The sequence below is a fragment of the Coregonus clupeaformis genome, chromosome 28 (genome assembly GCF_020615455.1).
Source record: "Coregonus clupeaformis isolate EN_2021a chromosome 28, ASM2061545v1, whole genome shotgun sequence".
Lineage (NCBI taxonomy): Eukaryota > Metazoa > Chordata > Actinopteri > Salmoniformes > Salmonidae > Coregonus > Coregonus clupeaformis.
The window spans coordinates 61,978-82,324 of record NC_059219.1 but is presented as its reverse complement, the minus strand read 5'-3'; the positions used below and the strand labels follow the sequence as shown (position 1 = coordinate 82,324).

The window sequence follows — 20,347 nt, the reverse complement described above, 5'->3', positions numbered from 1 at the left end:
CTTTCTATTCGAGGAGAATGTGTTGTAATAACAAAAAAGGGAGGAGGCATGTCTCAACTTGGGCTTTATAAAAAGGTACATCTATCTCACTGCACAAAGTGTGTTAGGTATCCACAACAACATCCTTGAAAAAACTATCCTGCTATGTTCTCCATCAGAACCTCATTCATCCTGCCAGCACTTCTGGCCCTTTTGGTTGTAAATGTGGAATCCTCCTTCAGTGGTGGTAAGTTTGAACAACTATTTTGTCATACTTGTATAAATATATATATAAATATAGTATTATGATGTTATTGTTATGTTGTTCATGTATTATTATAACTTTTCTCATAGGTAGTGGAGGATCCTACAATTATGATATATCTAAAATGTCTGACCTGAGGAAGCTGTACAACTCCAAGGTGTATGAAGCAGACAGAATGAGGAGACCCCTAGAAGGCATGTCCTTTCAGGTGGGGGATTTCAGCCACTCAGGAGTCAGGTGAGTAACATGATATTATGTATGATAGATGTATTATGTACGATATACGTATGATATTGATAAAATAAGCCTCCAAAAGTCAGTCGTTTGTTACTGCATATCTAGCAACATCATGTTTATTATTTAGGAAACTGCCTAAATGACCCGCTATGTCTAATCCTTCGTTGTTGATCCACAGAGTGACTTTGGCTGACGGCGCCAAGTGGCTTGTCCATAAAGGGAATGGATTTGGCATCAGCTCTCAGACTGTGGTGGTAGATGCACGCCACATGAGTCAAGACTGGAAGGCAAGTATTCAATCAGCTTTCTTTCAATAAGCCATTTTTATTGAAATGGCTTTGTAGTGGCAAATACATAGTCATTCAGATTAAAACATAGTTTTTTTCGTTTTTCAGAAAGTTGAAACCAAAAACTTTAGAGGAAGTAAGACGGTCTCTGATTTCGTCAAAGCTGGAGGCACCGACTACAGCCTCATCTTTGATAACTGCCATGATGCAGCTGGTCGGATGTGGGAGTGAAACAATATTTTATTGTTTTGGTGAAGCTGCAGCAGTTACTATATTTGATGGATTGACTTAAACAGAAATAAAGTCCAATGAATTGACAGACTGAAAATGCACATTCTTTAAATTCAGTTTAATTTACATCTCTGAAAAATTAAATGTGTATGTTGTGGTACTGTATTTATCCCGTTGTCATGCCTGTCACATTTTATGCAGGGCAATAAATCAAGTTTGTTGAATTGAACTCAAGGAGAGAGCATAAACTTACTGTAACATTTCTGTGAACAAGCCCATGCAGGGCGAAAACTAAATATTGCACACACTTGCGTATCTACGACCATTACACAACACCATGGGCCAAACTGGTACGTCAAGCAGCATCTCTGTGAATGGAGTTCCTTTGTTCCATCATGATGAAAAGTAACAGGCTGCTCACTGTCTTCCACACGGTTGGGCTCAATCAGGGCCTCTCTAAATCAAAGACATGCCAGTCTGTTACAAAGCCTTTCACAAATATCCTCGGCTGTCCCCAACTACTGTGGGAAAATCTAAACACTAACGTAGAGACAATGTTTGCACGACCGATGCAGTCAAAACAAGTGAAGTAGGGAGTGACTCTGATTACGATGAAAGCAGAGCTCTCAGATCCTGTTTCAGAGCTGCTCTTCCTCTCGTTGTAAATTCCCTGGTTCTTCCTTTTTTTCACGCCTCAGCGGTTCAGCCTCTGTCTGGTTCGACCCTGCTTTGGATATTCTTGCTTCATTGGTATACCAGGTGCTTCCCAAGGTACTGTCCCCAAGATTATAAACCAAACGGTCACTCTCCCAGTCTGGCACAAAAGGTTTTGTTTAGTTTCTTTCGCCAGTTTCACAACTGCCTTAATAAGTTAATGTGGGGTCGGTAGAATACCAGGTCCTCCTATATCATCTGCTTCGGGGGATGGTGTTGACCATAGAGTTTTATAGCCTTTCTTCTGAGATCTCAGAAGTGGCGTCTGGGTGTCCATGTCCCTTAGAGCATCTTTGCTAGCTGAGCGGAAGTGTCTCTGTGTCCAGCCGTACACCACACAGTTCAGAAGGCCTTGAGAGGATGAGGTGAAGGCCTGGGATGAGGAAGACGAAGTAGAAGTTAAGAAATGGACTGAGGAGGAGGTTGCACACGGCTTGGATGTAGGTTTCGGAGCAGCTGGCAGTTTTACCTGTAAGATGTACAGAACGACGCCCACAACTCCCTCCACTGACTTCAGGTTGTACAGAATCATGGCTGCCAGGAAGACGGCTGAAATGGAAGGGTAAATAAGGCAATATATCAAAAAGGAGAATGTGATTTTCAGCTGCTACAAATCATTTATCAAGCCCGGGGGGGCCCTAGGATTCTGAGCTGGGTGAACAGTACTGTAGTTACCTGGGCCCCAACAGAAGAGGAAGACAGAGGGGTAGAGGAGCATGTGTCGGTCCAGAACACGAAGAGACGCCCACTGCCTGTCGCCTAGGAAACCACTAGAGGTCACACAACGTCTGTAAACAGTGCGGGCTTTTCCCATGAGCACCTGGTGTAGACGAAAGACGTGTGAAGCCAAGATAAGTTTGAGTAAAATAAATATAGGATTGTAACCACGGGATAGGTTGACTCACCACAATGCCAACAAAGGTGAGGAGGAAGGCTGCCAGGAAGACAGCAATACTGTACATGTGTACCAGGTGGCAAGCTGAGTCCACCTCCATCTGGTTGAAGTCAGTAGACATGAAGAGTGCCTCTGTGTGCATTAGAAGGCACCTAATATGCAATGAGAGGGACGTTAGTCAAACCGTTATGCACTTCAAAGTAAAAGAGACGTATAAAAAACATTAAAAATTATGATTAAATCATATTAATTGACCAAACATATAGCACAGAAGTGCTTGATATGAATTCTGATTGCCTCACTAAAACCGCAAACCTTATTGACCCATAATTAACTCTCCCCATGGTAATATTCCTACTTTGATGCATGCTACAGACCTACTTGTAAGGCTGGCTGAAGTTTGTGTAACAGTGGTCCATGTTTCCTGTTACAAACACTGGCAGCATCAGCAGCACGGGGTGGACACTGGGAGGAGAAACGGGGACAGGACATTTAGCATACTCCCTCTATTGCATGCATAATGACATCTACTGAACTTTAAATAGGTCAAGCATATACTGTTTCTGTGAAAAAGTAAATGCTTACCATGACAGGACTGCAGCAATCTTGCTGAAAGTGCTCAGTTTGGTGACGCACTTCAACAAAACAGAGGACAGATTTTAACCAAACGGTTGAATATGGGGAATTACAGACAACCAAATGTGTCAGACATCAAAACGTTAATAATTTGTCAGGTGGCACCTACTTGGGCTGGGTATCCATTAAGGCTCCTGTAGAATTTGATATTTAGCCCAGAGTAGAGGGTCCATACGTAGTTCAATGTGTAGAAGAACGAGGTCATATACAGTATCTGATAAAAGACAGGGGTTCCCCGTCAGTGGTCATCATGAATCAACCAACATTTACTTATATTTTAGTGGTGAGAAGAGTGGTATGATGTACCAATGGAATAATGTTCCCTATCTGCTTATCCATGGAGATTAGATATCTATGACCATCATTGGTTTTGTTGTGGGGTTATATATCATTTTCCCTTTTGGCATAGAATAGTACAAAGGAAATGGGTCAGCCACATCCAGACTCCTTTGTCCTGATCTAACAGAATTGAATTGAAGAGGCGTCAGATTGGGCTAGATTTGCTGCTCTACTTCATTTGGACCTGATCTAGAGCTGGCTTGGTCAACTACTTCTTATAGTGAAACTTTAAGTCAGCTCTTACTGTAAATTAATGGATTATATGTCTGTGTCCAAACCTGTTCAACGATGTGTAGGTTGTAGCAGGTGGCATGGCTATCACAGTCCTGGGTGAACAGTACTGCTCCTATCAGCCAGCTGACTGCCAGCAGCAAGTCTGTCACACTCAGTAAGAACAATGGCTGCATCTGCAGAGGAGGTAGTATCGGCATTGTTTTGGAGTTAAAATGGAGTCTAAAGCACAGTCATGGTATTGTAGGTAGGTTAATAATATTGTTATTATTATTATTAACAAAAACAACAACCGATTGGATTTATATAGCGCCTTTCTACCAACTAAGGTAGGGTAAAATATATGCTTAAATGCGGAAACAATTTAAAACAACTGTAGATGGGATCATCTGTAGTGTTCGTAACTAACCTCAGGTGTCCTTATGAGGTGTTGGAAAGTTGCATAAACAATTATGGAACCTGAACCGACAATGCTGCAAATAACAGAAAAACACATTGGGAAGAGCTCTCAATTTGACCTGTGTGATCACCAGATTGTACAATTACAAAGAGGTTTGTAAAAATAAAATAAAAATAAAAAATGTTGTAAATGCTGTGCCCTGCTTACCTTAGCACTGCCATAATCAACTGGATCCATCTGACTGCAAAGTACACCTTTACAGGGGAAAGGTGTTGATTAGAAACCAAAACAGTCATATACTGTATATCCCTACCGGCAGATCTTATAACACTATTCTGGTCAATTGAGAAGAACAATCTCATCCACTTTATTAAGTGCGAGAGGGTGGTCCCACCGTCCCACCTCCCCACCCGCTAAAAGCCATGCTGCAGACACATGTGGCAACGATGTAGCTACAACTAAGAAATACATATTGCTGTCCACTGTACAGTAGTTTAAATACAGGACAACTGCAAATGAATAATCACAATACTTAATAAATACTTAATAAATTACTCACAACAGTCCAGTCCTCAGGCGTTGTTGTGTTTTGCTCCGTGTTGTTTGAGACATCCTGCAAGACGAAATTTAACATGTTTTCTTTATTCTAATACAACAAGTGCAGAATATCTATATATATATATATATATATATATATATATATATATATATATATATATATATATATATATATATATGTCGTTCCCAAAACATTCAGCCAGTTTAAAACAACAGAGACTAGTTGTGATTTAGGCTGAGTAACCTAGACACGCACGGATCCAACACTGAAGTGGTTGTACAGTAGCCGAACAACACATAGAACGCAGGGCGCTCTCACTCTCCATTTGACCTAACCGGTTTATGCTTCGTCACATGACCGCAACAAGTGTAGTCACTCATCATGGCTGGTTTCATAATCTTATAATTTCCATTAGGGAACATCCCGTAGCCTATTAACCCTTATTGTTTTAATTTAAAGGCACCACTTTATCCTGCAATAACCATGGCCATGACAAAAATAAACTGCATTAGTGTGAAAAATATTCACTGAGTGTACAAAACATTAAGAACCGGTACGCCTAGCACCTACGACCACACCCCGTTCAAAGGCACTCAATCTTTCGTCCTGCATATTCACCCTCTGAATGGCACACATGCACAATCCATGTCTCAGTCATCTCAAGGTTTAAAAATCCTCCTTTAACCTGTCTCCTCCCCTTCACCTACACTGATTGAAGTGGATTTAACAAGTGCCATCAATAAGGGATCATAGCTTTCACCTGGACTCACCTGGTCAGTCTGTCATGGAAAGAGCAGCCCTTACGAAAATATATTGCAGTCAGAGAGCAGTATCAAATCAAATCAAATTGTATTGGTCACATACATATATTTAGCAGATGTTATTGCGTATAACTGCAGTATAACTAGTTAGAGTGCAGTACACTGCAGTATGCTGCAAATACTACCTCCAAAATAACACAGTTTTTTTACTGCAGTAATATACAGTGGGGAAAAAAAGTATGTAGTCAGCCACCAATTGTGCAAGTTCTCCCACTTAAAAAGATGAGAGAGGCCTGTAATTTCCATCAAAGGTACACGTCAACTATGACAGACAAAATGAGGAAAAAAAATCCAGAAAATCACATTGTAGGATTTTTTTATGAATTTATTTGCAAATTATGGTGGAAAATAAGTATTTGGTCAATAACAAAAGTTTCTCAATACTTTGTTATATACCCTTTGTTGGCAATGACACAGGTCAAACGTTTTCTGTAAGTCTTCACAAGGTTTTCACACACTGTTGCTGGTATTTTGGCCCATTCCTCCATGCAGATCTCCTCTAGAGCAGTGATGTTTTGGGGCTGTCGCTGGGCAACACGGACTTTCAACTCCCTCCAAAGATTTTCTATGGGGTTGAGATCTGGAGACTGGCTAGGCCACTCCAGGACCTTGAAATGCTTCTTACGAAGCCACTCCTTCGTTGCCCGGGCGGTGTGTTTGGGATCATTGTCATAATGAAAGACCCAGCCACGTTTCATCTTCAATGCCCTTGCTGATGGAAGGAGGTTTTCACTCAAAATCTCACGATACATGGCCCCATTCATGCTTTCCTTTACACGGATCAGTCGTCCTGGTCCCTTTGCAGAAAAACAGCCACAAAGCATAATGTTTCCACCCCCATGCTTCACAGTAGGTATGGTGTTCTTTGGATGCAACTCAGCATTCTTTGTCCTTCAAACACGACGAGTTGAGTTTTTACCAAAAAGTTATATTTTGGTTTCATCTGACCATATGACATTCTCCCAATCCTCTTCTGGATCATCCAAATGCACTCTAGCAAACTTCAGACGGGCCTGGACAGCAGGGGGAAGAAGTTACAGGTCTGTGAGAGCCAGAAATCTTGCTTGTTTGTAGGTGAACAAATACTTATTTTCCACCATAATTTGCAAATAAATTCATTAAAAATCCTACAATGTGATCTTCTGGAAAAAAAAATCTCAATTTGTCTGTCATAGTTGACGTGTACCTATGATGAAAATTACAGGCCTCTCTCATCTTTTTAAGTGGGAGAACTTGCACAATTGGTGGCTGACTAAATACTTTTTTCCCCCACTGTAGCAGTGACACTTCAGTTATTCTGCAATTACTATGTCCAAAATACCACAGTTAACTGAAGTTACTGCATATTTACCGCAGTTTCAAAACTGCATTCTTTTTTTGTGAGGGAGGTTTTCATAATATTTTGTAAGAAATAAAGGGCCAACAGGGAGATTATTAAATTTTTTTATATTTCCTCCATCTGTGTTTTTCCCATAGTTATCTGTTCTGCTAACATTTCAATGTTTTTAATCAATCATGTTGGAAAACTGTATGTATGTACAGTGAGGGAGAAAAGTATTTGATCCCCTGCTGATTTTGTATGTTTGCCCACTGACAAAGAAATGATCAGTCTATAATTTTAATGGTAGGTTTATTTGAACAGTGAGAGACAGAATAACAACAACAAAATCCAGAAAAACGCATGTCAAAAATGTTATTAATTGATTTGCTTTTTAATGAGGGAAATACGTATTTGACCCCTCTGCAAAACATGACTTAGTACTTGGTGGCAAAACCCTTGTTGGCAATCACAGAGGTCAGACGTTTCTTGTAGTTGGCCACCAGGTTTGCACACATCTCAGGAGGGATTTTGTCCCACTCCTCTTTGCAGATCTTCTCCAAGTCATTAAGGTTTCGAGGCTGACGTTAGGCAACTCGAACCTTCACCTCCCTCCACAGATTTTCTATGGGATTAAGGTCTAGAGACTGGCTAGGCCACTCCAGGACCTTAATGTGCTTCTTCTTGAGCCACTCCTTTGTTGCCTTGGCCGTGTGTTTTGGGTCATTGTCATGCTGGAATACCCATCCACGACCCATTTTCAATGCCCTGGCTGAGGGAAGGAGGTTCTCACCCAAGATTTGACAGTACATGGCCCCGTCCATCGTCCCTTTGATGCGGTGAAGTTGTACTGTCCCTTTAGCAGAAAAACACCCCCAAAGCATAATGTTTCCACCTCCATGTTTGACGGTGGGGATGGTGTTCTTGGGGTCATAGGCAGCATTCCTCCTCCTCCAAGCACGGCGAGTTGAGTTGATGCCAAAGAGCTCGATTTTGGTCTCATCTGACCACAACACTTTCACCCAGTTCTCCTCTGAATCATTCAGATGTTCATTGGCAAACTTCAGACGGGCATGTATATGTGCTTTCTTGAGCAGGGGGACCTTGCGGGCGCTGCAGGATTTCAGTCCTTCACGGCGTAGTGTGTTACCAATTGTTTTCTTGGTGACTATGGTCCCAGCTGCCTTGAGATCATTGACAAGATCCTCCTGTGTAGTTCTGGGCTGATTCCTCACCGTTCTCATGATCATTGCAACTCCACGAGGTGAGATCTTGCATGGAGCCCCAGGCCGAGGGAGATTGACAGTTCTTTTGTGTTTCTTCCGTTTGCGAATAATCGCACCAACTGTTGTCACCTTCTCACCAAGCTGCTTGGCGATGACTTGTAGCCCATTCCATGTCACACCCTGGCTCTGGGGACTCTATATGTTGAGCCAGGGTGTGGATATTCTATGTATTGTATTTCTGTGTTGGCCAGAGTGGTTCCCAATCAGAGGCGACGAGTGTCAGCTGTTGCTGGTTGTCTCTGATTGGGAGCCATATTTATAGAGGCTGTTTTCCCACAAAAGTTGTGGGATCTTGTTTCGTTTGGTTTGTTCCTTGTTGGTTGTTTACCTAGGACGTCACGTCATCGTTTGTTGTTTTGTTTATCGTGTATTCATTAAATAAAGAAATATGTTCGTTCATCACGCTGCGCCTTGGTCTACTCCGTCTAACGATCGTGACATTCCAGCCTTGTGTAGGTCTACAATCTTGTCCCTGACATCCTTGGAGAGCTCTTTGGTCTTGGCCATGGTGGAGAGTTTGGAATCTGATTGATTGATTGCTTCTGTGGACAGGTGTCTTTTATACAGGTAACAAGCTGAGATTAGGAGCACTCCTTTTAAGAGTGTGCTCCTAATCTCAGCTCGTTACCTGTATAAAAGACACCTGGGAGCCAGAAATCTTTCTGATTGAGAGGGGGTCAAATACTTATTTCCCTCATTAAAATGCAAATCAATTTATAACATTTTTGACATGCGTTTTTCTGGATTTTGTTGTTGTTATTCTGTCTCTCACTGTTCAAATAAACCTACCATTAAAATTATAGATTGATAATTTCTTTGTCAGTGGGCAAAAGTACAAAATTAGCAGGGGATCAAATACTTTTTTCCCTCACTGTATATATCCCCAGCTAGCTGCAGTTGGTAATAACACCTTGAGATACAAATCTTGTTTCCTGTTAAACATTTTAATTTTAAACCTGCAATACTCATTCATCATGCACATGTTTATTAAAGCATAATAACAACAAATAAATATACAGTCGGAACAATTATTTAAACAAAAATATTTCTCCAAATAAAATCGGACATTTAAAATGAAAGGCAACAACTTTTCAAAAATAATCAGGCTACTTGAAACTCCGGAACCAAGAAGATTATTATAAATCTCTACTTTTGACCATCAGTGGGCAGGTGTCATTATTAAATGTAGGTTCTAGACAAAGTTATTTGAGCCAATGCTGACTGGTTTGATTATTCAACATACACTCAGTGGCCAGTTTATTAGGTATACCCTGTTCACAAAAATGGTTCGCTTCTACAGACAGTGTGTCATGTGGCCGTGGCTGTGGCTGAGTGCACAAAACATTAAGAACACCTGCTCTTTCCATGACATTGACTGACCAGGTAAATCCAGGTGAAAGCTACAGTATGATCCCTTGTTGATGTCACTTGTTAAATCCACTTCAATCAGTGTAGAAGAAGGGGAGGAGACAGGTTAAAGAAGGATTTTTAAGCCTTGAGAAAATTGAGAAACAGATTGTGTATGTGTGCCATTCATAGGGTGAATTGGCAAGACAAAAGATTTAAGTGCCTTTGAACAGGGTATGGTAGACACCGGTTTGTGTCAAGAATTGCAACACTACTGGGTTTTTTCAGGCTGAATAATTTCCTGTGTGTATCAAGAATGCTCCACCACCCAAAGGACATCCAGCCAACTTGATACAACTGTGGGAAGCATTGGAGTCAACATGGGCCAGCATCCCTGTGGAACGCTTTCGACACCTCATAGAGTCCATGCCCCGAAGAATTGTGGCTCAATATTAGGAAGGTGTTCTTAATGTTTTGTACACTCAGTGTATAAAGCAGGCAGACAGGCATTGAGGCATTCAGTTACTGTTCGATTGAACTTTAGAATGGGCAAAACTAGTGACCTAAGCGACTTTGAGCGTGGTATGTTCGTTGGTGCCAGGCGCCGATTCCAATATCTCAGAAACGTCCGGCCTCCTGGGCTTATTACGCACCACAGTGTCTAGGGTTTACCGAGAATGGTGCGTCAAACAAAAAACATCCAGTCAGCAGCAGTCCTATGGGCGAAAACAGCTCGTTGATGAGAGGTCGAAGGAGAATGGCAAGAATCGTGCAAGCTAAAAGGCGGGCCCACAAACAGGCAAATAACGGCGCAGTACAACAGCGGTGTGCAGAACGGCATCTTGGAGCGCATAACTCATTGGTCCTTGTCACGGATGGGCTATTGCAGCATGAGTCCATGGCTCTATAATGTCTGGTGTCAATGATAAAGGCTGGTGGCGGTGGTGTAATGGTGTGGGGAATGTTTTCCCTTGATACCAATTGAGCAAAGTTTCCATGCCCTGAAGAATTCAGGCTGTTCTGGAGGCAAAGTGGCGTCCGACCCGGTACTAGATGGGTGTACCTAATAAACTGGACACTGAGTGTATAATACAATCAGATGGATATTGTTGATGAAAATCATAGCGAATGTGATCCTCCTTAAGAATATCTGTTGGAGTTTTGTTATGATTGATTCAACTATGCAATTATTTTCAGTTAACAAACATTTAGGAAAATAACCAACATCAGAAATAACTACATGACAAATAAAATGTAGACAAATATCGATGCCAAAACACCAAGGGACATCTGATTTCTTCTCCCACCTGTGTAGAGAAGAATGGTGCCATTAGTTATGTGATATAACCATTTCTCATGTCAGTCTTGATAATTATCTTATTCAAGAAGTATCATCAGTGGAGCACACATTAAGGTTGGTATCTTCCTGTATTAGAATGAATTAATAGACACTGTCATGCATTTTGATACTAAAATGCTTTCTAGGAGAAGCTCACGGCTCGTACCGTTCTGAACCAGCATGCCCTCAGTGACGGATAGGGAGCCGTTGTTAGGGGCTGGATCTATCTGCAGCAGCTTGCACATTAGAGGGTAGATGTGGACACTGTCAAAGGGCTCGGACAGATAACTCTTCTTGAAATCTGGTCCAAAAGCACGGAAGATGGTCTTCATGTCCATTTCGCCCATGTGGAATCCATGATCTCCTTTGTTCACGTAGACGATCAACCGCTGTTGAAATTATATGCATATTATAATATATATATATATATATATATTAAAAAATCTGTGATATTTTTACTTTACAATTTTTTACTTTATACATAGCATATGACGTGTCTTAAAAGTTAATACCGGTACCTACCGAGTTTAAGTTGAAACCTAGATCAGCAATGACAATAATAGGCTGTATTCTGTCATTCTTGGACAAATGAAAGTTCTCTGGCATATCTTCCTTCTTGTAGACTGTGAGGTTTGGGGCCTTCATGAGAGCATCATAAACCTGTTGTTCCTTTCCTTTCCTCGGTGTGATCATGCCAAACCCGCCGTAGTCAAGGAGCTCAAAATAAACCGTGTTGAAGAAATTCAGGTATTTAGAGAGGATTATCTCATCTACAAGAGGTCTTTTTTTAACGGTGGTCATGCCATGGTCAGAGGTGATGATGACGTTAAGGTTATCAGTCAAACCATCTCGCTGGATGGCCTCCCTCAGGTATCCAACGGTGCGGTCAATCTGCTTTATTATGGTTTTCCTGTCAGGATGGTCCGGTCCTTTGGCATGACCCACGTTGTCAGGCTCTCCATAGTACAGAGTCACAAAGTCAAAATCTTCTTCGGTGAACCAGCTCAACACAGTGTCAATATTCTGACGCCACTCTGTTTCGTTATCATCTTGTTGACCTGGTTCCTCAACCAGTGCCCGGTTTACACATTGACCGCTGTAGTTGGCTCCTCCTCCTGGAAAGAAAAAGGAACCTGTTTTGAGGCCCTGAAACAGAAGAAAAGGTATGGACATTGACCAGTTAATACTGGCTAATGTATGTATGCTTCTAATCAAAGGGTGTAGTAGGGGGTCTCCAAGGTTAACTTTCATCAGAGCTACTTCATTCACTTACAGTGGGGAGAACAAGTATTTGATACACTGCCGATTTTGCAGGTTTTCCTACTTACAAAGCATGTAGAGGTCTGTCATTTTTTTCATAGGTACACTTCAACTGTGAGAGACGGAATCTAAAACAAAAATCCAGAAATTCACATTGTATGATTTTAAAGTAATTAATTTGCATTTTATTGCATGACGTAAGTATTTGATCACCTACCAACCAGTTAGAATTCCAGCTCTCACAGACCTGTTAGTTTTTCTTTAAGAAGCCCTCCTGTTCTCCACTCATTACCTGTATTAACTGCACCTGTTTGAACTCGTTACCTGTATAAAAGACACCTGTCCACACACTCAATCAAACAGACTCCAACCTCTCCACAATGGCCAAGACCAGAGAGCTGTGTAAGGACATCAGGGATAAAATTGTAGACCTGCACAAGGCTGGGATGGGCTACAGGACAATAGGCAAGGAGCTTGGTGAGAAGGCAACAACTGTTGGCGCAATTATTAGAAAATGGAAGAAGTTCAAGATGACGGTCAATCACCCTCGGTCTGGGGCTCCATGCAAGATCTCACCTCGTCACCTCATCAATGATCATGACGAAGGTGAGGGATCAGCCCAGAACTACACAGCAGGACCTGGTCAATGACCTGAAGAGAGCTGGGACCACAGTCTCAAAGAAAACCATTAGTAACACACTACGCCGTCATGGATTAAAATCCTGCAGCGCACGCAAGGTCCCCCTGCTCAAGCCCGCGCATGTCCAGGCCCATCTGAAGTTTGCCAATGACCATCTGGATGATCCAGAGGAGGAATGGGAGAAGGTCATGTGGTCTGATGAGACAAAAATAGAGCTTTCTTGTCTAAACTCCACTCGCCGTGTTTGGAGGAAGAAGAAGGATGAGTACAACCCCAAGAAGACCATCCCAACCGTGAAGCATGGAGGTGGAAACATCATTCTTTGGGGATGCTTTTCTGCAAAGGGGACAGGACGACTGCATCATATTGAGGGGAGGATGGATGGGGCCATGTATCGCAAGATCTTGGCCAACAACCTCCTTCCCTCAGTAAGAGCATTGAAGATGGGTCGTGGCTGGGTCTTCCAGCATGACAACGACCCGAAACACGCAGCAAGGGCAACTAAGGAGTGGCTCCGTAAGAAGCATCTCAAGGTCCTGGAGTGGCCTAGCCAGTCTCCAGACCTGAACCCAATAGAAAATCTTTGGAGGGAGCTGAAAGTCCGTATTGCCCAGCGACAGCCCCGAAACCTGAAAGATCTGGAGAAGGTCTGTATGGAGGAGTGGGCCAAAATCCCTGCTGCAGTGTGTGCAAACCTGGTCAAGACCTACAGGAAACGTATGATCTCTGTAATTGCAAACAAAGGTTTCTGTACCAAATATTAAGTTCTGCTTCCCTGATGTATCAAATACTTATGTCATGCAATAAAATGCAAATGAATTACTTAAAAATCATACAATGTGATTTTCTGGATTTTTGTTTTAGATTCCGTCTCTCACAGTTGAAGTGTACCTATGATAAAAATTACTGACCTCTACATGCTTTGTAAGTAGGAAAACCTGCAAAATCGGAAGTGTATCAAATACTTGTTCTCCCCACTGTAAATATAAGTCTGACAGTAGTTTCTGTAGCTGTCAGTAGGAGGACTGTAAGCTAATTCTGCATATTTGACCCAATATTTTATTTCCAGGATCAAATCATGACCAGTTCCTCACCTGGTTCTGTGCTGTAATCCACAACGGCAAGGCTCCATTGTCCCACCACTCAGACCTCTTCAAGGTAGCTTTATGGCCGACTTTCTGATGAGTTGTGGAATTAAACATCATATTGTGAACAACTCCATGATCCTCTATCCATCTCCCTGTGAGAGATATGAGAAGAAAAGATCATGATATCTAAATATTTTTTGATGCCAGCAACCTTCCAGGTTTAATTGTCTTTTCGTCATGACATTATGATAAACAGTATCCAAAACCTCAGTGCTGTGTCTTATCAAGGATATCGAAGATGGCATTTACAACTTTAATTGCTGTACTATAATTATTTGAAAATATTGCATGGAATTTAGATAGCATATCATTGTCAAATAAGAGAACATTTAGAAATTGGTCTGCAGATTTGTGGGCTTTTCCTGCATTAACAAATGAAAACAGAAGGTGATTTCCATTTCTCAGGAATAGCACTAAGCACTAGGGTCAGATTCAAGTGTGGTCAATTGCCCAGAAATAAAGTAAGCAGCAAGTTTGAAGAGATTTGTATTTAAATAATTAGGACCCAAAGGATATGTTTATGCCCATATACAGTGTACATATTAGATTGTGCTAAAACATTTACATTTTAGCAGACACTCTTATCCAGAGCAATTAGGGTTAACAGATTTTTCACCTAGTCAGCTCGGGGATTCGAACCAGTGACCTTTCGGTTACTGGCCCAACGCTCTTAAACACTAGGCTACTTGCCACCAAGAACACTGGCAAGTGAGGCTACTTTGTAATGTGAGTAAGATCATGGTCAGGATTGGGTTTTTCTGGGCACGCACCACAAACAAAACAGTTTTTATGAAAAACTGGGAGTATTTGGCCAAAGAAATCAATTGGCAATAATCCATCTACTACGCTACATTTGACTTTGAAACCAGATTTGAAACAGTAACTTGGGCCCGTATTCACATTTTACCCAAGGAAATACTTCTTATTTTTTATATGTACCTGATTGAGTACTTCAAACAAGCAGCTCAAATGCATGCAAAAAGTCAATAGCATTTTGTAACTCTTATGCCTTACCAGTTATAGTGGTGAAGTGAGATGGGGACGTCATGGTGATAGCCGGAGGGGTGATGTACTTTGCCTTCACTCCATCTTCCACTAACTTGTCCATGTGAGGGGTGTCTACGTCTTGATCATAGTCCCATCGGAAACCATCAAAGGAGATCACTAGCAACTTGTTGTGTGTCTCCTTGTTCAATGGTTTGCACTCTACACTGAGAAGAACTGCCATTCCCAAATACAACTCCAACCACATATTGTCTTGGCTTGTCTGCACTAACTAATCCTGTTGGGCTCAATGGATTTAATTTATAGTCATCGTTGTGGTCAGGAAGATAGCATGTGTTCTGAGTGATATCTTCAAAGGACAAACCTTGAACGTGCCTTGCTTTTATGGACAGGAGGGGTGTTATCAATTGTTATCTGAAGAGAGATTCCACCTAAGATGCCTAGAAATTAGTCTATGGACCCAAGAGTGTCATTAACCCAAGACTAAGATCGGTCTACTCAGGTACTCAGCATAGAAGTAGAGTTATCTTTAGTTGAGAGTTAAGTAATGGGTCATGTAATGATGCTCTTAATATCATGCCAGAGCCCAGAGGTTAAAAATACCACCCCTAGGATGCCACCTTTGCTGTCCAAAATGCTCCACCAACAGCTTGTGTCCAAGGCAATCCACCTTATCATGGAACACTTATAGATAGGCTGGAAAAGTGGGTAGGACTATCTGGGACAGTCCTTGATTGGTTCAGATCTTATCTAGATGGCCGGAGTTACTTTGTCACCATTGGTAATCATGAATCTGATAGGGTGGCTATGACATGCGGAGTTCCACAGGGATCAGTTCTCGGACCGATTCTGTTCAATCTCTATATGCTACCTCTGGGCCAAATTTTACAGAACAACAACATGAACTACCACAGCTATGCTGATGATACTCAAATATATATGGCTCTCAAACCGTATGACAACAGCTCAATAGACTCTCTGTGTCACTGTATAGAGCACATAAATACCTGGATGAACCAAAATTGTCTACAATTAAACCAAGATAAAACTGAGATTATTGTGTTTGTATTAGTAAAGAGCTGGATTCTCGGGTCCTTAAAACCAGCGATCAAGTGCGTAATCTTGGTGTTCTGATAGACTCAGACCTCACATTTAACAGTCATATCAAAGCGGTCACCAAAACAGCATTCTATCATCTAAAAAATATAGCCAGAATCAAAGGCTTGAGCCCAAACTAAACATGGAGAAGCTGCGTTTAGCACTTATGCTGTACACAACTGGAATAAACTACCAGAAGATCTTAGATGTGCCCCAAACGTATCCATTTTTAAATCCAGGTTAAAAACACTTCTCTTTTCACGTGCCTACGACTGAGCACTTAAACTTAACCACACTGTTTAGCCTTATAGCTTCCTATGTTTTTATCCCATTTTTAATTTGTAATTTGTAATCTTTATATGTTTTTGTATTTGTTTATTTTATTGTATTTTTATTATTATGATGTTTTCATTATTTTTGATAAACATCTTTGTAAAGCACATTGAATTGCTTCGATGTATGAATTGTGCTATATAAATAAACTTGCTTGCTTGCTTATCAACAAAACAATAAAACATGACCCTGAAAACGACAATTAACTATTAACTTTTCTAAAATCAATCTACTCCATTGTACATGACAGTAATCTTATCTAGGTGACCTCAGGAGGTGTCCCAACCCATTAGGGGTTACCAGCAGGTGAAAGCCACCACCAGGTTGCCAAGCAGGTGACTTTGCTGATAGCTGATTTATTGAGAAAAAGTTTACTTTGTATGACTGTGATTTGCGGTTCTCTCACCTAGCTACCTTAAAATTAATCAATTAACTGTAGTCGCTCTGGAGCTATAAGAGGACGGGCTCGTTGTAATGGCTGGAATGGAATTAATGGTATCAAACAGATCAAACATATGGAAACCACATGTTTGACTCCGTTCCATTTACTTCATTCCAGCCATTACAATGAGCCATCCTCCTTTAACTCCTCCCACCAGCCTCCACTGCTCTGGATGAACGTCTGCTACATGACTCAAATGTACAGTAAATGTAATTAACGGCAAGGCTGCCCTTTTCATGCCAAAGACTAGCAAATGATTTTAAGTTTAATGAGCTTTTGTAACTGTAACTGATCAAAAAGCAGTCCACATCTCAAACAACACAATGCCACTGATTTCTCACGTTTTGAGGGAGCGTGCAATTGGCATGCTGACTGCAGGAATGACCACCAGAGCTGTTGCCAGAGAATTGAATGTTAATTTCTCTACCATAAGCCACCTCCAACATCGTTTTAGAGAATTTGTCAGTAGTTTTAGAGAATTTGTCAGTAATCCAAACTGCCTCACAACCGCAGACCAAGTGTATGGCGTCGTGTGGGCGGGCAGTTTGCTGATGTCAACATTGTGAACAGAGTGCCCCATGGTGGAGGTGGGGTTATGGTATAGGCAGGCATAAGCTACGGACAACGAACACAATTGCATTTTATCGATGGCAATTTGAATGCACAGAGATAACGTGACTGTCTTGTTTTGCACGCTTTGTACCAAATAATTAAATGCTGTACGACAGGATCTTTCTAAACGTAGCTCTTTATTGCTTGATAGCCCAGTAGCCCGATCTGGCATCCATGACACTGAAGTAGCGCGCTCCCGCTAGCTTGTGTGTGATTCCATCTAGTGTCGGTAAGGGGTAATGGGGGCGTTTGATAGCCTTGTTCAAGTCTCTTGGGTCGAGACATACTCTGAGCTTGCCTGTGCGTGGTTTCTCCACCACCACTAACACGTTTACCCAATCTGTTGGTTCTGTAACCTTGGTGACGATGTGAGATTGCTCCATGCTCTCCAACTCTTTCTTCAGACGGGCGTGGAGAGCAAGGGGAAATGTTCTCGGTGGGTAGACCACAGCAGTTGCGTGAATGGTACATTCTCCTGGGAATAGTCCTATTCCTGTAAAAACATCAGCAAACTCCTCCATGACATTATCTGTCTCTACTGGTGCTGTCACTGATAAAACTAGCTTGATGAGGACAATTTAAGACCTAGCACTGCGGGTGCTCGAGTGTCAACAATGTAAAAGTCCAACATCATGTCACTTTCCTTGTATTTCCATTTGAAAGTGCATGTGCCTTTTACTGGGAGCTGTTCACCACCATAACCAGTCAGTCTGTGCGTGATGGGCCATAGCTCACACTCAGATGTCAAGCTGCAGTACTTATTCAGAGGAATCATGTTAACTTTGCCTTGTGTTCCTATCTCAATGTCAGCAAAGGCTTGCTCTGTCTCTGATATCTGACTTTTCTGTGTCACTGAATCAATAAACAGTTCATCAGCGTTTTACTCTTTGATTGACATTTCATATTCACTCACTGTGTGTACTGTTTTCCCACGGTAAGCTCTGCACACCTTTGCAAAGTGATTCCATTTTCCACATTTAGTACACTGTTTGCCTTTAGCTGGGCAATTTCCCTGTTCGCCATGCACTTTGTACCCACAATATCCACATGTTTTGGGACGTTTTGCACTTTTCCTCTTCTCTTTCCTTCAGAGGACCCGTGAACATTAGCTCCACATGCTGTTTGAATTTACGCCATGCATCCGGTAAGTTTGTAGACCCTCAGTCCATTCGAGGTGAAGGAACTCCAGCAAAATCCATATTTTAGTCATTTTACTCTGACATTATGTCTTGTTTTGCACGCTTTGTACAAAATAATAAAATGCAGTATGACAGGATCTTTCTAAATGTAGCTCTTTATTAGCGAGTTATAACTGGTATGTTCACGTGTCTCTGCCTCGGCCATGATCAACTGAAAAATGACCTCACGACCTGGATGGTCATAACCAATCATAGCGCAGTATGACACAGGTAGAATGCAACCAATTACAATTCCGTATGTTGAAACATGAATATTACAGTGACAAGATCCTGAGGCCCATTGTCGTGCCATTCATCCGCCGCCATCACCTCATGTTTCAACATGATAATGCATGGCCCCATGTCGCAAGGATCTGTACACAATTCCTGGAAGCTGAAAATGCCCCAGTTCTTCCATGGCCTGCATACTCACCAGACATGTCACCCATTGAGCATATTTGGTATGCTCTGGATCGACGTGTACGACTGTGTGTTCCAGCTCCCGCCAATATCCAGCAACTTTGCACAGCCATTGAAGAGGAGTGGGACAACATTCCATTGGCCACAATCAACACCCTGATCAACTCTATGCGAAGGAGATGTGTCCATGCATTAGGCAAATGGTGGTCACACAAAATACGGACTGGTTTTCTGATCCACAGCCTCTACCTTTATTTTAAGGTATCTGTGACCAACAGATGCATATCTGTATTCCCAGTCATGTGAAATCCATAGACTAGGGCCTAATGAATGTATGAATCAATTGACTGATTTCCTTATATAAAATGTACCTCAGTAAAATCTTTGAAATTGTTGCATGTTGCGTTTATAATTTTGTTCAGTATAGAAAAACGTGTTTCGTAGGCCTATCAATACTTACACCCCTCATATCCTCTCGCTTGTCCTCAAGGGTAATGACTAACATAATTAGCCACTAAACCTAGGGTTACGTGTGGCAGGCCGATTACCATAGAGTGAACAAGGTCTGACGAATGGCTTTCTGACAGATCAATACAGAGCGGTGAACTAATGTTCAATGTATCATTTTGAGAGTATGTGGTGGGTACAAACCGCAAGATATTTCAAGTGTGGCAGGAGGTGTGAATTAATTGTAAACGACCGCCAGAGGGCAGTATTGTCAAGTTAGTGATAGCGCGGCGCGCAGCAACACCTCATTGAAGAAGAGGGTGCAACTGAAGTGATGCGGGAGCCAGTGAAATAATCTTTGGGACTGTTCTCCAACCGTCTTTCATAAAGAGGGAAGGAGGAGACAAAACTAGATCTAACGTCAAGAGGGCTGGGTCCTCTATCTCTGCTGATATAAACAATGGATTGAGAATGGGCTTTGGTTCTCTGCGTGGCGAAGTCATCTTTCTTAGCCGAGTTTGCTCAAATCGGAGCCTTTGAATTGGAAAAGTTTTTTTTTTGTCAGCATCACTGGTTTGGGATTATTTTTGTTCATGTCTTTATAAGGTGAGTTTAGAATCAATAACAAAGTGTTTTCATAAACATGCATTGAAAATTGTTGATATTGAACATATTTTAATAATATCTGTTATAATTCACTTTGTTGATCAAAATGTTTCTGATTATGGAATTCCCCCAGTTTTACATAGGCCTAGTTTATGATGTGTGACACCTGCCTGTAGATTCTGGAGGCTCTTTTTTCAAGGTTGAATAATTGACTGCTTGTAAGAGGCTACATTGATCATATCTTTTGCAAGTGTTGCAGGAACAATACTTCAAA

At 41.6% G+C, this 20,347-nt stretch overlaps 3 protein-coding genes across 3 annotated transcripts; 1 reads left to right on the top strand and 2 right to left on the bottom strand.

Moving 5' to 3' along the window:
* Nucleotides 1-91: 91 nt before the first annotated feature.
* Nucleotides 92-1,228, top strand: LOC121543277. The gene is made up of 4 exons (XM_041853030.2): nt 92-226; nt 334-481; nt 660-768; nt 877-1,228. The coding sequence occupies exons 1-4, from the start codon at nt 145-147 to the stop codon at nt 997-999; spliced, it is 462 nt and encodes a 153-aa protein (XP_041708964.2). The 5' UTR covers nt 92-144; the 3' UTR covers nt 1,000-1,228.
* LOC121543276 (transmembrane protein 116) lies at nt 1,071-4,849 on the bottom strand. Its single transcript, XM_041853029.2, has 11 exons — nt 4,774-4,849; nt 4,422-4,468; nt 4,224-4,287; nt 3,862-3,990; nt 3,354-3,458; nt 3,194-3,243; nt 2,990-3,073; nt 2,619-2,760; nt 2,389-2,533; nt 2,183-2,262; nt 1,071-2,086 (listed from the first exon to the last, which is right to left on the bottom strand). Exons 1-11 carry the CDS (start codon nt 4,846-4,848, stop codon nt 1,871-1,873), a joined length of 1,137 nt encoding a protein of 378 aa, XP_041708963.2. The 5' UTR covers nt 4,849; the 3' UTR covers nt 1,071-1,870.
* Nucleotides 4,850-10,546: 5,697 nt separating this feature from the next.
* Nucleotides 10,547-15,355, bottom strand: LOC121543278 (ectonucleotide pyrophosphatase/phosphodiesterase family member 7). Its single transcript, XM_041853031.2, has 5 exons — nt 14,947-15,355; nt 13,879-14,024; nt 11,407-12,030; nt 11,051-11,273; nt 10,547-10,852 (listed from the first exon to the last, which is right to left on the bottom strand). Exons 1-5 carry the CDS (start codon nt 15,182-15,184, stop codon nt 10,782-10,784), a joined length of 1,302 nt encoding a protein of 433 aa, XP_041708965.2. The 5' UTR covers nt 15,185-15,355; the 3' UTR covers nt 10,547-10,781.
* Nucleotides 15,356-20,347: the final 4,992 nt, after the last annotated feature.

Coding starts and splice junctions, on each gene's coding strand:
- LOC121543278 (XM_041853031.2), bottom strand. CDS start 15,184: ATGTGGTTGGAGTTGTATTTGGGAATGGCAGTTCTTCTCAGTGTAGAG. Junction 12,031..13,878: donor GGATTACAGCACAGAACCAG/GTGAGGAACTGG, acceptor CTTCTGTTTCAG/GGCCTCAAAACAGGTTCCTT. Junction 11,274..11,406: donor TAGGTTTCAACTTAAACTCG/GTAGGTACCGGT, acceptor TAATTTCAACAG/CGGTTGATCGTCTACGTGAA.
- LOC121543276 (XM_041853029.2), bottom strand. CDS start 4,848: ATGTTAAATTTCGTCTTGCAGGATGTCTCAAACAACACGGAGCAAAAC. Junction 3,991..4,223: donor ACCTCATAAGGACACCTGAG/GTTAGTTACGAA, acceptor CCTCCTCTGCAG/ATGCAGCCATTGTTCTTACT. Junction 2,087..2,182: donor TCGTTCTGTACATCTTACAG/GTAAAACTGCCA, acceptor TCCTCATCCCAG/GCCTTCACCTCATCCTCTCA.
- LOC121543277 (XM_041853030.2), top strand. CDS start 145: ATGTTCTCCATCAGAACCTCATTCATCCTGCCAGCACTTCTGGCCCTT. Junction 227..333: donor GGAATCCTCCTTCAGTGGTG/GTAAGTTTGAAC, acceptor CTTTTCTCATAG/GTAGTGGAGGATCCTACAAT. Junction 482..659: donor TTCAGCCACTCAGGAGTCAG/GTGAGTAACATG, acceptor GTTGATCCACAG/AGTGACTTTGGCTGACGGCG.